Below are 18,993 nucleotides of genomic sequence, written 5' to 3' on the forward strand. Positions count from 1 at the left end.
CCTTTCTCAATAGCAAGGCTATGCTCACTGAGTCTGTACATAGACACATATTTCCTTAATTTTGTGTCAGTCACATAGTCAGGTATTCTGCCACTGTGTACTCTCTGTTTATGGCCAAATAGCATTCTAGTTTGCACTGTTTTTTTGTAAATTATTTCCAATGTATAAAGCAATTATCTTTTTGTTTTCTCATGATTTGGTTGGGTCTTATTGTGTTGCTGTCCTGGAGCTCTGTGGGGTCTGTTTGTGTTTCTGAACAGAACCACAGGAGCAGCTTGCTTAGGGGGCTCTTCTCCAGGTTAATACTCTGTAGGTGATGGCTTTGTTATGGAAGGTTTCTCCCTCTCTCTCAATTCAAGGGCTTTATTGGCATGGGAAACATATCCCTCTATATTCTCTCTCTCTCGCTCTTTCTCTCTCTCGCTCTCAGTGCGTGTGTTTATTATGGCGAGATGAGAAGTAGAATGCCTAAATGCCTCTAATTTGTCATGCATAATGTTGCATACACTACAATCAGAGAATACTCGCGGGAGGTAGGCTATACAACACCGCAGGGCGTTGCGCTCTTGAATGTCACCCAGTTCTCATCCGCAACCGGAAAACATCGCAAGGTTTCGACGACATCGGTATGAAATAGCAGAAACTGTTTGTGTCACGGAAGCGCAAAGATTAGGTTACGTAGTACACATGTATTCGGCAGATCCAGGCCTGCCAGTGGAAGGAAACGCAGCGGACTCAGAGGTTGTCTTACTAACGAGGAAATATTATAAGATATTCAAACATTCTGCTGCATATTTAAACTGAAGACCAGAAACCGCGGTTTTACGGTTTTGGAATTACGAACGTGTTCTTTTGGAGTGAGGTGAGTTCCATATGAAACCTTTATAAAACATGTTATTGTTAGCAGTGGGGGAGGGTATTGTCACTGATGGGTCGCAAGGAACACAGAAATTACAATAAATAGCTGCAACCAGCTTGCTGGAACATATTGCCGAGTTTCGGCCTATAGGCCTATTGGAATTTTAAAGACGTGCACCGCCTTTAAAAAATCTGGCTATTGGATACTTATTAATGCGCGATGAATTTAAACGCACACGGGACGCTACAAAACACGCTACATTGTAACAAGACTGTAACTACCTGCCGCGTTACGTTGTAACAACTACCTATCTCCGCAGCCGATACTGACAACATAAATGCCTTGGTTACATTTGACATACTACATTTCTCAAATATGAAACACATGCCCACCATTCGGTAAAGAAATGGGCAATTGACAATTTGCCTACCACGGATTGAGGAGTATAAACTTGTGTTCGCAGGTTTACCTATTCTGCTAGTGCGTCAAGTCGACGTCTATTAAACAAGTGAGAGATATAGCAACAGCTTGTGTAAAATTGTAACACTTTTGATGGATGATGTCGTCAGTTTATCTGGATCGAATACATTTCATCCAATATACCTAAAACACTGCAGAATAATTAATCGACGGTGTTATGGTCAGGCAGCTGTCACATCGACACACCCGTCTATCGATAATAAGAACGCGATTAATATAATTAATATAATTATAATGATGGTAAATATGGTTAAATCATATCTTCCTTTGACTGTCTATCCATTCGGGTAACAAACATTGGGTAAAAGATTACTGTCGCATTTTGTTTTGAAAGATGTTGGACACCTTCATTGGCCATTCCAGCCTAAGGTGTGTCATAGAGGAATGCAGCCAGGGTTATTTGACAAATTGCTTCTAATTCTGACGCTGCTCGTTCTTGCGGTCAGTGGTGATGGGCTTCAGTGTCTTCATTAGCTGGAAAAGTAGGCTGGTGAAAACCACCGATAATGTGAGAAGTCATACTAATTTAGGTTAGATGTAGACACCAGCTGGGCATTATGGCACGATGGAGAGACATTAATTGTTATGCACTTCAGTTATTGCTGTGAATGAAATGGCCCCCATTTTTACTGAAATGCCCCAGACCATATACTTGTGATTTAGAGTGAGACCTTGAAACGGCAACGGACGATGTAGCCTTCACCTGTGGGTGGGTGATGTTGTCCGCGACGACATGCTTCATGGCTACAATTCAGTGCCTCCCTCTTATCGCATATTCTCTCAGCTTCTCTCGGAGTCTATGTGAGAGATGCGCTCTCTCTCTCTACCACTCATCTATCCGAGTGCCACATCTAAAGACGAAATGTCATAGATACATCTTCTACTGCTCCGTGGCTCCTTCTTTTAGTAAACCTTGTTGCATACAGCATGGGTTAGTGTTTTTATCCTGCCTGTTAGCTTTTCACAAACGAATTATAACGCAAATGCTCACATTTCCATTTATAATGTGAATCAAACTAGTGTAATTTATGTTGTTTTAATACAATGACACGCATACCATTCAATACAGTCCAGTCCCTCTGTAGGTATCGTCATTCAGTTGTTTGCGCCGCCGTTCATTCTGCTCCAGAGTGCACGATAGCACGGAGCGATTTCACTTCCCTTTTGTGTCGGTGGATCATTTTGTTCAAGCTCCTCGAAACCTATTTTTTTTAGTCCCGCCATCTCAGAGCACGGCTTCAGGCCGTTGACATGGCTTTCACCCCCCCCCCCCACCCCCCCGTGAATGTCCCTTCGTGTGAAGTGGAGGGGGAATGTGGCTGTGTAGGCCTATGGAGGTCAAGTAATGGTCTGTCGACTGTGCGGCCGTCAGCCAGTGGAAATGGGCCTACATTTGAGTAATGATTTTGTCTTGTAACTCCATATCAAATCCAGCGCTCCCTCCCTCTCTTTTTTTCCCCTCTCTCTCTGCTTCACTCCTTCCTACTTATTTGCCTGAGCAATGAGTCTTAAATAAACATTTCTGCAGGCACAAATGGTCATCAGACGGTGGTTCTAGTCACTCTCGATGTGATAGCTGTGAGATTTCTCTATTGGCTTGTGAGAAACTTTCCTAGCTCTGCCCCATATCTCAGCCAAGCATGCAACTAAAGTGTTTGTTTTTTAAGCAGCTCTATTTAAATGATAGCAAAGAGCTTCCACAAACCTCAGGAAAGGCCTTTTTTTCAAGCCGAAGAGAAACGATGTACAGTGCCTTCGAACAGTATTCAGACCCCTTGACTCTTTCCAAATTTTGTTAAGTTACAGCCTTATTCTAAAATTGATTAAATGTTTTTTTCCCTCATCAATTTATACACATTAACCCATAATGTTAAAGCAAAAACTGTTTATTTTAAAATATTTTTTTGCTAATTTAAAATAAAAAATAATATTACAATTAAATAAGTATTCAGACCCGTTACTCAGTATTTGTTGCAGCACCTTTAGCAGCGATTACAGCATTGATTCTTCTTGGGAATGACACTACAAGCTTGCCACACCTGTATTTGGGGAGCTTCTCCCATTCTACTCTACAGATCCTCTCAAGCTCTGTCAGGTTGGATGGGGAGCGTTGCCACACAGCTATTTTCAGGTCTCTCCAGAGATGTTCAATCGGGTTCAAGTCCGCTCTGGCTGGGACAGTCAAGGACATTCAGAGACTTTTCCCAAAGCCACTCCTGTGTTGTCTTTGCTGTGTGCTTAGTGTCATTATACTGATGGATGGTGAACCTTCACCCCAGTCTGAGAACCTGAGCGCTCTGGAGGTAGGTTTTCATCATGTACTTTGCTCCGTTCATCTTTGCCTCGACCCTGACTAGTCTCCAAGTCCCTGCCGCTGAAAAACATCCCCACAGGATGATGCTGCCACCACCAATCTTCACCATAGGGATGGTGCCAGGTTTCCTCCAGACATGACGCTTGGCATTCTTGGTTTAAATCAGACCAGAGAATATTGATTCTCATGGTCTGAGAGTCTTTAGGTGACTTTTGGCAACCTCCAAGTGGGCTGTCATGTGCCCTTTACCGAGGTCTGGCCACTCTACCATAAAGGCCTGATTGGTGGATTGCTGCTGAGATGGTTGTCCTTCTGGAGGGTTCTCCCATCTTCACAGAGGAACTCTGGAGCTCTGTCAGAGTGACCATTGGGTTCTTCCTCACCTCCCCGACAAAGGCCCTTCTCCCCCGATTGCTCAGTTTGGCCAGGCGGCCTGCTCTAGGAAGAGTCTTGGTGGTTCCAAACTTCTTCCATTTAAGATTGATGGAGGCCATTGTGTTCTTGGGGACCTTCAATGCTGCAAAAATGTTTTGGTACCCTTCCCCAGATCTGTGCCTCAACACAATCCTGTCTGGGAGCTCTACGGACAATTCCTTCGACCTCATGGCGTAGTTTTTGCTCTGACATGCACTGTCAACTGTGGGACATTTAATCAGGTAGGCCAGTTGAGAACAAGTTCTCATTTACAACTGTGACCTGGCCAAGATAAAGCAAAGCAGAGCGACTAAAACAACAACACAGAATTACACATAAACAAATGTACAGTCAATAACACAAAAGGAAAGAAAAATAGAAAAATCTATGTACAGTGTGTTCAAATGTAGAAGAGTAGGGAGGTAGGCAATAAATAGGTCCTAGAGGTGAAAATAATTCAAATTTAGCATTAATACTGGACTGATAGATGTGCAAGTAGAGATACTGGGGTGCAAGAGGGTAAGTAATAATATGAGGATGAGGTGTGGCTGTGTACAGGTACAGTGATCGGTAAGCTGCTTAAAGTCAGCTTCAGTGATTTTTGCATTTCGTTCCAGTCATTGGCAGCAGAGAACTGGAAGGAAAGGCGGCCAAAGGAAGTGTTGGCTTTGGGGATGACTAGTGCAATATACCTGCTGACCAGTGAGCTGAGATAAGGCGGGGCTTTACCTAGCAAAGACGTGTAGATGACCTGGAGCCAGTAGGTTTGGCGACGGATAGACTACATCCAGTTTGCTGAGTAGAGTGTTGGGGGCTATTTTGTAAATGACATCGCCGAAGTCAAGGATCGGTAGGATAGTCCGTTTTACGAGGGTATGTTTGGCGGCATGAGTGAAGGAGGCTTTGTTGCGAAATAGGAAGCCGATTCTGGATTTAATTTTTGGATTGGAGATGCTTAATGTGAGTCTGGAAGGAGAGTTTACAGTCTAACCAGACACCTAGGTATTTGTAGTTGTCCACATATTCTAGGTCAGAACCGTCGAGAGTAGTGATGCTAGTCAGGTGGGAGAGTGCAGCAGCAATCGGTTGAAGAGCATGCACTTAGTTTTACTAGCATTTAAAAGCAGTTGGAGGCCACGGAAGGAGTGTTGTATGGCACTGAAGCTCGTTTGGAGTTTTTTTAGCACAGTGTCCATAGAAGGGCCAGATGAATACAAAATGGTATCGTCTGCATAGAGGTGGATCAGAGAATCACCAGCAGCTAGAGCGGCATCATTGATATATACAGAGAAAAGAGTTGGCCCGAGAATTGAACCCTGTGGCACCCCCATAGAGACTGCAAGAGGTCCGGACAACAGACCCTCCGATTTGACACGCTGAACTCTATCTGAGAAGTAGTTCGTGAACCCGGCGAGGCAGTCATTTGAGAAGCCAAGGCTATTGAGTCTGCCGAAAAGAATGAGGTGATTGACAGAGTCGAAAGCCTTGACCAGGTCGATGAAGACGGCTGCACAGTATTGTATTTTATCGATAGCGGTTCTGATATCGTTTAGGACCTTGAGCGTGGCTGTGATTGAGTTTTACGTTTTTTTTAAATACATTTTAGAATAAGGATGTAACATAACAACATGTGGAAAACGGGACAAGATCTAAATACTTCCACAATGCACTGTAATGATCCAAATGTCATTGCTTTTTACACTCAATGCAGCCTATGTCAATCAAATTCTCAATGCTGCCTTTGTCAATCAATAAAAAAAAAACTATGGCTTGGAATGTCCAGGTACTAAGCTGATGAAATGCTAGTACTTTTATTTGATTTATCTTCCTGTTGTCTTCTCCATCTTTCTTAGGTCTTGATACAGAAGTTCCACTTGGATGCCCAAAATACACACTTTGTCCAGATTTCATCATGAATCGGAATAAGCGTGAAAAGGAGTTTTACAGTTTAGATGTCGGTGATTCCACGTTTACGGTTTTGAAGCGCTACCAGAATTTAAGACCCATCGGCTCCGGAGCACAGGGAATTGTCTGGTGAGTAGACGGAGCTGTGAATTAGACAGGAAAAGAGATGCGCTGTAGCCCAGTACTCAATATCAAGTGGCTATCTTAGAACTGCGTGTGTTACGTTGGAAATTAACATCATCTAACATAACCATTTGATAGCTTAAAAAAAAAAATTGCCATTGGAAGTCAATGTGATATGTTATTAGCTGTTGCAGGTTGTCTGTATGCCATTGGTCCAGTATAAGGCTTCAATCACTTGAACCCCGTTATTGATATTGATCTAGGATGTGGGAAAGTATGAACAACTCACATGCCTCCTAGTTAAAGAAAAATAAAAAAAACATTTTATTAAAAAAAGGATGAAAGACATTGATGTTTGGCCATGCTTGCCTTTTTCAGATTGCATCATGCAGTATGGACAAACCTGTTCTATTTTGTGTTTCCCAGCTCAGCGTATGACCACAACCTCGAACGCAATGTTGCAATTAAAAAACTCAGCCGGCCTTTCCAGAACCAGACCCATGCCAAAAGAGCTTACAGAGAACTGGTGCTCATGAAATGTGTTAACCATAAGAACGTAAGCTATTTTCCCTCTCTCTCTCTCTCTCTGAACCTGCCATAGCAAAAAGGGGGTAGCGCCAAGTGGGAAAGGGGAGTTGTAAAAATGCGTCTCATTTTCACGACGGACATCGTTCCAGAATGTTGCTATCCTCTTGTAGCTTTTACGCCAGCTCTTGACGTTTTTCCAAATGTTCAATTGTCTATTTTCTGTAGCGTTATCCGTTTTTTTAACCTGCTGTTTCAGTGCACCATTATGCAGTGTGTTTGTCAGCACTGAATGCGGTGTCCCTCCGTATGCTGCTCATAGAACCATGATGCACTGATGCGTTTTGTAACTCCACAGATTATTGGCTTGCTAAATGTATTCACGCCACAGAAGACACTGGAGGAGTTCCAAGATGTGTAAGTAACGTCGTCGTCGTCCTTGGTTTTATATCGTATATGCTCAGTGTTCCCTGGTAGGCTGTAGTGCTGAAATGGCAGGAAGTATACGCAACAATTGTTTTGCGCAGTGTATGGTAGTTGGGGGTCAGGGTCCATTGTGGGATAACGGATGGGTTAGTATGTTGCAGTGCATGGGACGAAATGTGATTTCATTCTCAGAGCGGAGGGAGGAACTGTGAGGATCTGTCTGCCTGATTGGAGCTAAAAATACAAATGAACAAATCATAGCCTGAGGGTATACGGACCGTTTTGCTATGACTGAGGAGGCAGCCTGTGTGTGTGTGTGTGTGTGTGTGTGTGTGTGTGTGTGTGAGTGTGTGTGTGTGTGTGTGTGTGTGTGTGTGTGTGTGTGTGTGTGTGTGTGTGTGTGTGTGTGTGTGTGTGTGAGAGAGAGACGTAATCAGTGTTTATTCTTGCATGTCCTTGGGTGTATCTGTGTGTGTTTGCATGTGTATGCATATGTTTGTGAGAGTGTACGTGTCATCTCACCCACCCTTCCTTCCCTCTCCTCTGTATCCATCCTCAGTTATATTGTGATGGAGCTGATGGATGCCAACCTGTGCCAGGTGATCCAGATGGAGTTGGACCACGAGCGGCTGTCCTATCTGCTCTACCAGATGCTGTGTGGCATCAAGCACCTTCACGCCGCGGGCATCATACACAGGGTAGACACACAAACACGCACGCCTTGCCTCGCCTGACATTTCTAGAGAGTTGTCCACCCATCCCATCTCTCTAAACCATATCCCCTCCTGACCCCACCCTCAGGATCTGAAACCCAGCAACATTGTGGTTAAGTCGGACTGCACACTGAAGATCCTGGACTTCGGATTGGCCAGGACAGCGGCCACAGGCCTCCTGATGACCCCGTATGTGGTGACCCGCTACTACCGCGCCCCTGAAGTCATCTTGGGCATGGGTTACCAGGCCAACGGTGAGTGAGGGACCAATCATCAGAGCTGTGCGTGCTGCGGAACGCTGCCTGTCGCATGCTTGGCCCACAATGTCCTAACACCCACCCTCACAGCCCCACCACCCTCCCGTGTCAGTGTCACAGTCTGAGGTGACGGTGGCATGCCTGGCTATGCATGGTGGGTTCCTTTTCCTCCTGTTTAGAGAGCCAGTGCACAGCAGATGTAGCACTTGTGTTTTCTAAGAGGCGGTGCAGAGACGGTGCAGAAACGGTGCAGAGACGGTCCAGCTGGACTAGATGTCAGTGGGAATCCAGTCACGTGTGGATGCACGACGTTCACTTTAGTGCGCATGCCTTTAACAATGGACATTTTCCGCAACAATGTCTTATGTGCAGATGTGATGGGGCTAGATATCTCCGAATCATTGGACTCGGTTTGTTTTAGCGCTGAAATTCAGTGCTCAAATACGGGGGGGGGGGGGGGGGGGGGGGTTATTTAACTTCGACTTCTACTGCCTGGAAATATGGGCATCCCTGTACTCTTGACCAAAAAATGTCCCAAACGTTCCTGCTGACTTGTTGCTTTGCTTATTTTCTTCTCCTTCTTTCTATGCGACACACATCTAGTGGATATATGGGCTGTGGGCTGCATTATGGCAGAAATGGTTCGCCACAAAATCCTTTTTCCAGGAAGGGATTGTATCCTTGTGCTGCATGCAGCAGTTCAGTTCAGCATTTGAACGAGAGAAAAAAAAAGCGCCGGCGAGTTTCTTTTTGAAGCCTTGCTCATTACAATGGATCGCAGAGATTCATGTCAAAGAGCAACTGTCGAAATTCCATCTCTCCTCTGAAATGCCTGACACCTCCTCACCCACTTCTACCCCCCCCCCCCCTACCCCCCTTCACTCTATCCCCCAAGCACCCATCACTGTAGTTTGAAGGACCTCTGACTCACACATCAAGCACCTGAAACAGAATGGTTTGCTCTTTTAATTTGTACCAAGAAATGCAATTGCAAAAGATACCCTCTTACCTCATATTATTGTTTGACGGTCTTCTTCCAAGATAAACAGCCCGTTTGGTTCAAAAATATGAAATGGACACTCTCCTAACACAGAATATCTTATGTGCTGTATATGGTGGCCTGGTAGAGCTTTTGTCAATTATCTAAAATGGGCTTTTGTCTATTAAATTGATGGTATTCATTTACCCCACTGAGAGTCTTGAGGGTGGTGTGTAAGGCAGTTCTCTGGCCCTCTTCCACTTTGGTTAATAATATGCCAGAGAGTGAACCAGAGAGCCCACGCCGTATCACGATACACTGCTTAGTCGGACACTGACCGCGGTTTGACGTGAGAGTTTGCATGCACTCATTTCCTTTGTTTGCATTCACACACATCACCTTGTCTGCGTCGTTAGTCGTTCCTTGTTTTGTTATTTTTCATTTTTGTTTCTGTTCTGCATGCTAATTTTACTGTCATTTCATTTTTCAGTTGATGTCTGGTCTATTGGCTGCATCATGGCAGAAATGGTCCGAGGTAGTGTGTTGTTCCCAGGCACAGATCGTATCCTTCCCTGGACCCTCATCGTCCCTCCATTGTGTGTGTGTGTGTGTGTGTGTGTGTGTGTGTGTGAGTTTGTATGCATGTGCGTGCAAATTTGTTTGTTATGTGTGTGAAAGAGTGTGTGTGTTGTGGTGCTGAGACCGTCCTACTACTGCATACAAATTCATTTCCGTTGGGTACATGTGAATGGGTTTGTACCATAGAGATAGATCGAGGACTCTAGTGCTCAAAAGCCTGTTTCAGTATCGGCAGTGCCGTTGAGGACTTCCACCATTTTGAAGTAGTCAACTAGGTGGGACTTTCTATGGGTTAAGGAAGGATCACATAATTCCATCCAGGTCACCAGGAGGGATCAGCCAATTAATTACACTTGTGAGGAAACATTCTATAACTTCAGATGGAAGTAAATCACCAACCTTGGCTTATACCGGTTCAAATAACACTCTAGGTGGCAGTATGCACCCTTTCAGTTTGTTTACCAACTCATACAACTAGTAGAAGAAGAACATTCACTATTTCAAAATTGAGATGTCCTCAATGGTGCTGCCCGTACTCTCACAGACTCCATAATGGGACCGATACCATGATGCGATGTCTATGTACCTGTCGGAGGCCGTTTCAACTGAAGGGAAAACTGTTCTGATCACTTCACCTCATTATACAGTCCCACAACGAGGCTTTCGCTTCTGTTTTCAGTGTTTTGTGTGTCTGTCTCATGGGAGAAGATCAAACGGCTTTCCCTTGATTACTCACTCACAGTTGCTCAGCAAAGGCAACAGTGAAAGAAATTAGCCTCCTCCATGTGTCCAGTGTCCATAACTCTCCACGACAACCGATTTCTTTATACTAACTAAACTTTGTCAATTGTCCCCCTTGTGGAAAGCCTCTGAAAAGCCTCTGAAAAGCCTCTGAAAAGCCTCTGAAAAGCCTCTGAAAAGCCTCTGAAAAGCCCTGTGCAGCGTTTTTCTTACATGTTGGAACGTCAGATATTGATCAGTGGAACAAGGTGATCGAGCAGTTGGGGACTCCCAGTCAGGAGTTCCTGATGAAGCTCAACCAGTCGGTAAGGACCTACGTGGAGAACAGACCCCGCTACGCCGGGTTCACCTTTGAGAAGCTCTTCCCCGACGTCCTCTTCCCAGCCGACTCGGAGCACAACAAACTGAAAGGTAAGCGGGCAGAGCACCCCCCCCCTGTGGGACACCCAAAGCATGAAAACTGCAGTATTGTGTGTCATGGTGAGGTGCCTGTTGTGAGATGCAAAATGTCTCCTACATGTTTGTATGACTAAAATATTCTGAATCTATAGACAGTTATTTGCTGAGTATAAGTACATTACATGCCTAACACTTTCTCTGATATATGCTAACTAATAGAGTCCGACTTACTTATGTGATCAATTGTTAATTCCACAGAAAGTAGTCAAGTTAGATGATGATGATGATTAATGCAGTCTTTTATGTAGTGGTTTGAGGCCTTACTCTCTGCTTTGATTCTGATCATGTTTGACTAAGGGACTCTATTCTGGCACACTACACTAATTTATCAGCACAGTGAATGTCAGCCGAGTCGACTTTGCCCATGCCATTAATTTCTCTATTTTCTTAATTGCCTCGCAGCAAGTCAAGCCAGAGACCTATTATCAAAGATGTTGGTAATAGATGCATCCAAACGGATCTCTGTGAGCGAGGCTCTCCAGCACCCCTACATCAACGTGTGGTATGATCCAACTGAAGTGGAGGCGGTAAGCACTTACTTGCTCATTATGTGGGCGTGTAGGGGTGGTTCTTGTGTTGTCTACTCTTATGTTAGATAATAACATGACTCTTCAGGTCTACTCTGTGTGTGTCTTAATGTGTGTGCATGCTTCTAAAAAATGCATTTAGTTGTGGTTCACAGTAAGAGTGACCATGAAAGCCCTGTGAGTTTGCCTGCCTGCCAAAGGCTTAGGCCACATCAGATGATAAACGTCTCTGACTGTTTATCAGGCCGTCGCTGAAAGCAGGTGCTCTGGATTTGACTTCCATTGACAGGCAGGTTGTCATCACAGAGATTGCACTTGGATGTGTCAGCCTGTTATCCCTCAGTCTCGAAATCTCCACCTCGGCTAACGTGCAGTGTGTGGGTGAAGAATGAGACGTTGCACTCCCCTCAGTCATTCACCAGTTCCTCAAAACGGGAGGAAAAAGAAATCGGCCTTGAGACGTGTAGATTTGGCAGCAGTGCGGCAGCGCCTTGCACATATTTGAATGTGACTCAGCCAAGTGAAGAGAAGGTTATCAGTCGCCGTGTCACCCCACTTACAGTATGCTCTGTCCTGTTCCTGTTGCAGCCCCCACCGTTGATCACTGACAAGCAGCTGGATGAGAGGGAACACACAGTGGAGGAGTGGAAAGGTACAGTAGAGAGAGCGAAGCCATTTTGCTTACCCATGCTTTGACGCATACACGAGCACTTTTAAATGTTTGCACTATGTTACATTACAAGTGCACATTACTCTACTAAGAATCTACATCTCACGATATACCTGTGGGACATTTAATATGAATATTTGAGTGTTATGCAGGTTTTTCTCCTTTGTGTGCGTGTCTGTTTGTCCTAACAAATCCCCGTCTAAAGTGTGTGGTGTGTCTTTTGCCCCTCCTCCCTGTCTAATCTAAACCTGGTCTGATGATTTTTGACAGAGCCCTGTTGAACAGAGCCCTGTTTATTGACTATTCTCAAGTGTCGACTCCGTGTCACACCATGCTTGCTGTGTTGCGGTCTGTCATGCTCTTCTTAGGTTTATGTCTCTTGTCTAAGGTTGCAAAATTCCCCAACTTTCCCAAAATTCCCAGATTTTCCAAAATCCCGGATTCCCAGATTTCCTCCTTATTCCCTCCTGAATCCGGAATTCTGGAAAACCTGAGCGTTTTGGTGAAGCTATCGGAAGTCGCTACTGTACTTGCTCTCTTTACTAAATGTTGTGTTCCATCACAGATTTGATATACATGGAGGTCCAGGACTGGGAGGAGAGAACGAAGAATGGAGTGATCCGGGGACAGCCAGCGTCTTTAGGTTAGTTTAGAGCGTTGTCTCTATGGGGAATGAGCACTCCCGCCCTGATTATAGCTTATAACTCTGGCCCAGCGTTTTTCCTGGTCAGGTCCCATGGTCAGGAAAAACTGGTCCTAGTGCACTGTGGTAGGAACAAATTGAGACGGGCACTGTCTCTCTGCCCATAATCTGCTTCTGCTCCAGATCCGACTTGAAGGACCATGTTCATTTCTTCAAGAAACGTTTCTCTTTTTCTCTCTGCTGAAATGTCATAGCCTAACCAGAAGTAATTTGTGGTTCAAGTCTGACTTGATGCCCCTTCTATGTTTCTCCATACATGTAGCACAGGTGCAGCAGTGAGCAGCGGCTCCCAGCAGTACCCTTCTGTATCGTCCTCGTCCGTCAACGATGTGTCCACCGACCCCACCCTGGCTTCTGACACGGACAGCAGCCTGGAGACAGCCTCTAACACGGACCCACTGGGCTGCTGCAGATGACTATCACCCTGCCCTGGGCCCTGTCCCACCGGTCCCTCCGCTTGTCTTCAATGGTGTAGAGTTTAGGCCAGTTTCACCTTTTTTTAAATGATTTTTTTAATCCTTTATAATTTTCCCCGAAAACTACTGCTACAGTTATTTGAGTTATTTTCTTTTTGAGTCCAGGCTGTAATTTATTGTGGCATATCAATATTTTTTTAACCTGAGAATGACTTCACTACGCTGTGGTTTCGACCGCTGGTGAGAATTTGAGAACATCTGTAAAAGCTTTAGCAAAGCTTTTTTTGTTTGTTTTTAGTTTCAGCAACTTTTATTTCAAGATTCTGCTATTTCAACTGGCCATATTGATGTTGAATGAGTTTGTACAGATTTTATGGTAAATATATTTTTTTCAATTTGAGTTTGCAGTAAGCCATTTCAACTATAATTTAATTGATGTCTAATTTTAGTACTCCCCTTCAGAATAGTAATATTACTTTGCCTATTTTATATGGGATTTTGTGTTTTAACGCGTATATCCATTGGATTGAATTTTGAGAAACTTTAGAACTGTTTTCCTCTTGTGAGTCACTACTTCCTTGTAAAAAAATCCAAGTTGATGAAACAGCTTTCTTTTTTTTCTCTTTGTTCTTTGTTAGTTTAGTCTTAAAATATCTCAAAATGCTGTTTGATTCCTGAACCATTTTTCCTTTTGGTAAGAGAAGAAATGTTGTGTTTCTTTTTTTCAGTAAAAAAGTTTGCCTGAATTTTCTTTTCATATTTTATGGGTATTCCAGTATATGATCAAAAGGAGGCCGATAGGTCCAGACAGGAAACAGCTCAGAAGATCATTTGAATTTTTGTCACGAGAGCTGAAGGCACTTCTTCCTCTGCTCTGGTCAGTTATTCACCAGTGGTTCTTTTCTCCAGGTGGCTTTTGCTTTGACAGTGGGGTTATGTTAAACACTAGGACAGAGAAAGATGGCAGTGGCACTACTGTACTGAGAAGCTTTGTGAGAAATGGGATGTGACTAGTTAGAACACACGACTTGTGAGGAGTCCTATGAAGACTGCGCTTCGGTTCAGTCCAAACGTGGACGTAGAGAGGGCTTGTGTATGTGGTGATGCTGATTGTCTTCAGAGGGATGGAGATTTTGCAGGCTGCAAGCGCAGAAACAAACGATATACCCCCAAAAATTGGATCTCATTTTATTCATGTAATATCAATGTACCTTAATGATTTTGTCTTTACGGTTGCCAACGTGCTGCATATTGAACATTTTAGATTGGGAAAATGATGAGTGTAATAAGATGAGTCTCAGAGAAGGTATTGGCTAAGCCCTTTGCAGAAGGTGTATGCATGTTTGCACTAAATCTATTTCACACTAAGCTTAGTACAGTACTTCTCAAAATAATTACTGAACCACCACGAAATCCAAGGTAGTCAATGATTCTGAACTGTATGCAATAATAGTGTCCCTCCAGTGTATTTAAAAAAAAAAGTATTTTGCTTTTAAATGGGAAAAGTGCCTGTAGTTTGTCAATCGTTCATTCCTGAGTATCTAGGAAGAGGAGTAGTCGTCATGGTGTGCATACTGTAGGTCATTAATGGTTTCTGATAAGGCCTATAGTAGTTTCCACAAATAAGTCAATCACATTTTGAGGCCGTTATCAAAAAATGCACTGTATATTTTTCTACGGCATCGGTATGACCCTGAAGTTGGAGACTACATTCTGTCAAGCGGATGATGTATGCTTTAGAATATTTTAGCACATAATATACATTTGAAATAGTTTCAGAAAGGGGCAGTTTTAGGTAGGTCTTTCATCAAAGTAATTTTTTTATTTTTTATTTAAAAAAATATAACAATCACTGGTAGGCATGTGCGGTTTGCGGCTTTACTTTGCATAATGAGAATGTGCTTGATGATTTTAGAAGGGAAGATTTCTTTTGCCTAATTTCCTCGGTTTTATATTAAACCAAATGTATTTGCGCTGAATGGTAACTGCTACTGTGGCAGTGTAGATGTTATGTGGTGGTGTTGAATAATTCCTGTCCTAAATAGAGTCATTACAGAATGTAAAATGTAACATAATGGATTATTTGGCAACATGACGTGTTGTGGAAGGGGAAGCAGAATGACAGCCAATGAGATCTATCCACTATTATAGAAGCTGTGTTATAACACAATAACATAATTCATCAAGACGAGATATTTTTTTATTTTGTTATTTTGAAGTGGTCTTAATTTTGTTAGCCCAGCATTATTGGGGATACATTTGGAATTTGTAGACTTTCTTTTGATTTTGTATCACATCTCTTGGGGGGAAAAAAAAGTATCATCATGATTTTAAAGTAGGCTTTGATGAACTACCTCACTAAATTTCAATACGTTCTTGTATACTTAGTTGCCCACATGATTAGCTATTGAAGACATGTGAATACAGATTCCGTTATTTATTTATTTGAAAGTGTACTATTGTCAATGTTAGGAAACTTCTAGTTTTGTACATTATGAATACTTCACCTAGAAGTAAAGATAATTGTTTATGTTCCTTTTAAAAAAAAAAAATTTTTTTTTTTACAGTTCATGTGCAATACCTTCCGCAAAATGTGCTAGGAGTAAACTAAGTGATGGGTCTAGCCCATGTTAGTTTGTATGTTTCTGAAGGTAGAGAAATGTTTGGTACTGTCAATCCATGTTTTCCTTTTTTTTAATGAATTAGGATGATTCTCTATGACTTTAATCTAGTCATGTTACGTAATCGGTCCTATACCAGTCCAATCTGTGGCCAGAGGGAGCAGAGAGAGGGGAGTACATCATGCGTGGCCAATAGATTTTGATCGGTAAGGCCAAATAATGGTAAATAAAAGTTAAAAAAATATAAGTAATACCTAAAAACAAAGTCATATGTATGGTGCTGGTTTGTTATGTTTGCTAGTGAAGCCAGCCATGCAAGTAGTTAAGAATTCTTGGCTCTGTGTGTCTTGGACCACAGCCAATGAACAGTGCACTACTCGAATAAATGCATTGGGATCTGATGATACACCCCCCCCCCCAAAAAAATAAATAAATAAATAAATATGTACTGCAAATAAAATAAACACAATTTGAGTCATGCATTGGCAGGTTGTTTTTGTACATGATCTTGAGATTTTGTATAATTTGGTGGTACAATGAGTACACACCAAGTGCTAAGTGTAAGATGAACTGAACACAAGCATGCTGACCCATATAGCATCACTCACAAAATGACACCGGTCATCTTTATTTGCTCATATTGCCATAATGCCATTCATTACAAGTGTGTAGATTCATAATAAATAAGCACCTTCAAATCTTAATCAAAGACTATAAATATTTAACCTAAGTTTACGTTTGAGGAGAATATAAACAATAGACTCTTGTCTAAATCAGTCCAAGTCTTTCAGAACACCACCTTGTAAACGTAAGCATAGGAACAGCATATGAAAGGGGTCATCAGATAACATTAGTCATGTGATTCTTGTATGAAATGCAAAAAGAACACAACAAAATACAGTCACATTGCCTTGAAACTAATACACATTGTCACAATATTAAAACACGATTATAGGGGACTTCAGGAACCAGATCATGTTTCGTGTTCAGGCCTCCAGACATGTCTAAACAGTAGCAGTAATCAATTGCTGAAAATGGGGATTCTAGCAACAGTTTCACAACATGCAACGCTCGCATAAGAATTATCTGGGGGAATGTATATAATTGTTATGCGTTCAAATCTATATCAATGTTTTGATAATTAATTCACACTCAATTTACAGGGCTGGCTTGATCAACAACACATTACATTCACTGAAGCATACAGTACATTCTGTTTCAACATTTTCATTCAATGAACTATTGGCACCTTACTGCAAGTAACTCTGGGGATAGTGGTGATAAATTAAGGTTAAGCAATACATGAACCATTTGGACAAGCACACACCGTTTTCTTTTTTAAATTCTAAAAGTCCCTGAAGGCACAGCCGGGATACCTTTGAATTGTTTCTTTGAGGGCAGTGGTCAGCTTCATGTGCCCCAAACCGTCATGGCGGCTTCAACACTGGACCTTATAAGCAGAGTATTTGGTATTGTTGTATTTGCACATTGTGTACTGTAGTAGGCAGCATATGATTAACAAAGCCGTGATTATTGTACAGTCATAATGATAGTAGTTGACCCCTTTGTTTTACATTAAAGGTATACGGACAGAGTTGACCAGAGTAAAACCAAGGACCGAGGCTTTGTCACCAGATAGATACTCATGGTAGTCATAGGCACACTTAGAGGCCTGAGGAAAGATAGAGATGCAGCTGCCTGCGTTGGACAACATGCAGTATTATTAATTGAGTCTATGTACTTCTTAGTCTCCCTTGCCAGACTCATGGCACTCGGCTGCGGGAAGAGACTATAGAAGTCTATGACCAGGGCTATTAAATGTTGCTGGTCCTTGCTCCCAGAGTCAGGTCTCCCAGAGTGGAGAAGAAGTCCTCCATTTCCCTCTCCAGGAGCCGGTTCCTGTTCTCTGCATCGTGACGGCCTCGGTCTGAGTTGCGGAGCTTGATCTCCAGCATGCGCTGCCTCTTCCTCTCCTGCTCCATCTCCTGCTCCAGGCGCTCCATCTGAGCACACAGAGCAACACTCGACTCCTCCAGCCTGCAGGGGGTACATACGTAGGTTGATTTACACAACTGTAGAGCCGGCTCTCCTCAATACCTGCAAGTAACCCGAGTAAGATTGTTGACTGATTTGCAGCCTGCAGACTTACTTTTTGATGATGGTCTCATAGGCCACCTTCTGTTTCCTCAGCTCGTCCTTCAGACCCTCCACCAGGCTGGTAAGTACTTTGGAGCCTCCGTCAAGTTCTTCCGGCGTCAAGATGGACGGCACCAATATATTGGCTATGGTGTTCCCATTGTCACTGCAGCCTGCACTGCTAACACACAGCTCCATGGCTTCACTACTGTCATGTTCTTGCTCTGAGACCCTATCTCCAACTCTCTCCTCCTCCCGGTCTCCCATCTGGCCCTGGTGCTGGGGTAAGGCTAGCTCCTGCCACTGGCACTCCCCTGGACCCTTCCCGTTACCACAGTTAGGCCCCGAGGACTCGCTGCCTGAGTCAGGTGCAGCGATTTCACAGGAGGAGGTGGACCAAGGCGTGCTGGCTACGCTAGGGACACTGCCCATGCTGGAGGAAGAGGTGACGTTGTCATAGGTGGACAGTCTCTGGGAAGAGCTGGTGGAGTCCCTGACACGCTCCCCCGAGGCGGTGCGCCTGTGGCTCCTCAGAGAGGACAGTCCGTTCATCAGCCAGTTTCCACTATAGGACGCACCGACGTCAGCCGCGCAAACAGCCGGCTTGGCCTGAGGAGGGGGCCGCGGCGTGGAGGAGCCCTTGAAGGAGTACTTCCAGGAGGGAACATTCTTGGTCTGCTTGCTGGGGCTGACCACCGTCTCCCCCTTCCCTGAAGGAGCGAGTCTGAGTGGAGGGGTGGTGGCGGTGCAGAGTTTAGCATCCAGAGAAGAAGCGCTGCTGCAGGCGAGGTCCTCGTTGGGGTTGGTGGGACAGCTCTGGAGGTCCTCCTCAGAAATCCAGCCACCGATGCTGTGCTGCTGGAGCTGTTGGCCTTGGAGGGTCACCTCTGACTGGGGAACAGGGACCTCCAGCTCCCCCCTCCCCGAATACAGACGTTTATGCTCACTGATCAGTACGGTCATGAGGCTCTGGACTAGGGAGGTCCCTTTACAGGAAACAATAAAAAGGTATAAGGAACCATACTGTACAATACTGTTCTACTTTGGATTAGTATATGTTTTGTGAACCGGACATAGAGTAGATGAGTCATGAATAGATAGCATGCAATAGTAAAGTGTTTCGGTACTCTACTTTCCATAAACTGA

At 43.7% G+C, this 18,993-nt stretch overlaps 2 protein-coding genes across 6 annotated transcripts in view; one reads left to right on the top strand and one right to left on the bottom strand.

Moving 5' to 3' along the window:
- Window positions 1-499: 499 nt before the first annotated feature.
- On the top strand, window positions 500-16,171 carry LOC110499038 (mitogen-activated protein kinase 8). Of its 5 annotated transcripts, none has more exons than XM_036955881.1 (12): window positions 500-862; window positions 5,921-6,101; window positions 6,522-6,651; window positions 6,979-7,037; window positions 7,606-7,744; window positions 7,848-8,013; window positions 8,620-8,691; window positions 10,544-10,726; window positions 11,177-11,301; window positions 11,890-11,953; window positions 12,537-12,614; window positions 12,933-16,171. In XM_036955881.1, exons 2-12 carry the CDS (start codon window positions 5,980-5,982, stop codon window positions 13,088-13,090), a joined length of 1,296 nt encoding a protein of 431 aa, XP_036811776.1. In that variant the 5' UTR covers window positions 500-862; window positions 5,921-5,979; the 3' UTR covers window positions 13,091-16,171. The 5 variants fall into 5 exon arrangements, with proteins under 5 accessions (XP_036811776.1, XP_036811777.1, XP_036811775.1 ...); XM_036955882.1 differs by having other exon boundaries at window positions 12,942-16,171; XM_036955880.1 differs by lacking the exon at window positions 8,620-8,691 and adding an exon at window positions 9,486-9,557.
- A 36-nt stretch (window positions 16,172-16,207) lies between these two features.
- LOC110499037 (rho GTPase-activating protein 22-like) overlaps window positions 16,208-18,993 on the bottom strand; it is a 42,301-nt gene continuing 39,515 nt past the window's right edge. The window contains exons 9-10 of the mRNA XM_021575868.2: window positions 17,861-18,833; window positions 16,208-17,748 (exon numbers count right to left, since the gene is read on the bottom strand). Of these exons, the coding sequence (XP_021431543.2) occupies window positions 17,526-17,748; window positions 17,861-18,833 (1,196 nt within the window). The 3' untranslated portion in view covers window positions 16,208-17,525. The remainder of the gene's footprint in view (window positions 17,749-17,860; window positions 18,834-18,993) is intronic.

The sequence above is a fragment of the Oncorhynchus mykiss genome, chromosome 20, assembly GCF_013265735.2.
Source record: "Oncorhynchus mykiss isolate Arlee chromosome 20, USDA_OmykA_1.1, whole genome shotgun sequence".
Taxonomy (NCBI): domain Eukaryota; kingdom Metazoa; phylum Chordata; class Actinopteri; order Salmoniformes; family Salmonidae; genus Oncorhynchus; species Oncorhynchus mykiss.

Excerpts from the sequence above, each read along its gene's own strand:
- LOC110499038 (XM_036955881.1), top strand. The coding sequence starts at position 5,980 with ATGAATCGGAATAAGCGTGAAAAGGAGTTTTACAGTTTAGATGTCGGT. Across the intron at positions 6,102-6,521 it reads GGAGCACAGGGAATTGTCTG|CTCAGCGTATGACCACAACC; the intron begins GTGAGTAGACGG and ends TGTGTTTCCCAG. Across the intron at positions 8,014-8,619 it reads CATGGGTTACCAGGCCAACG|TGGATATATGGGCTGTGGGC; the intron begins GTGAGTGAGGGA and ends ACACACATCTAG.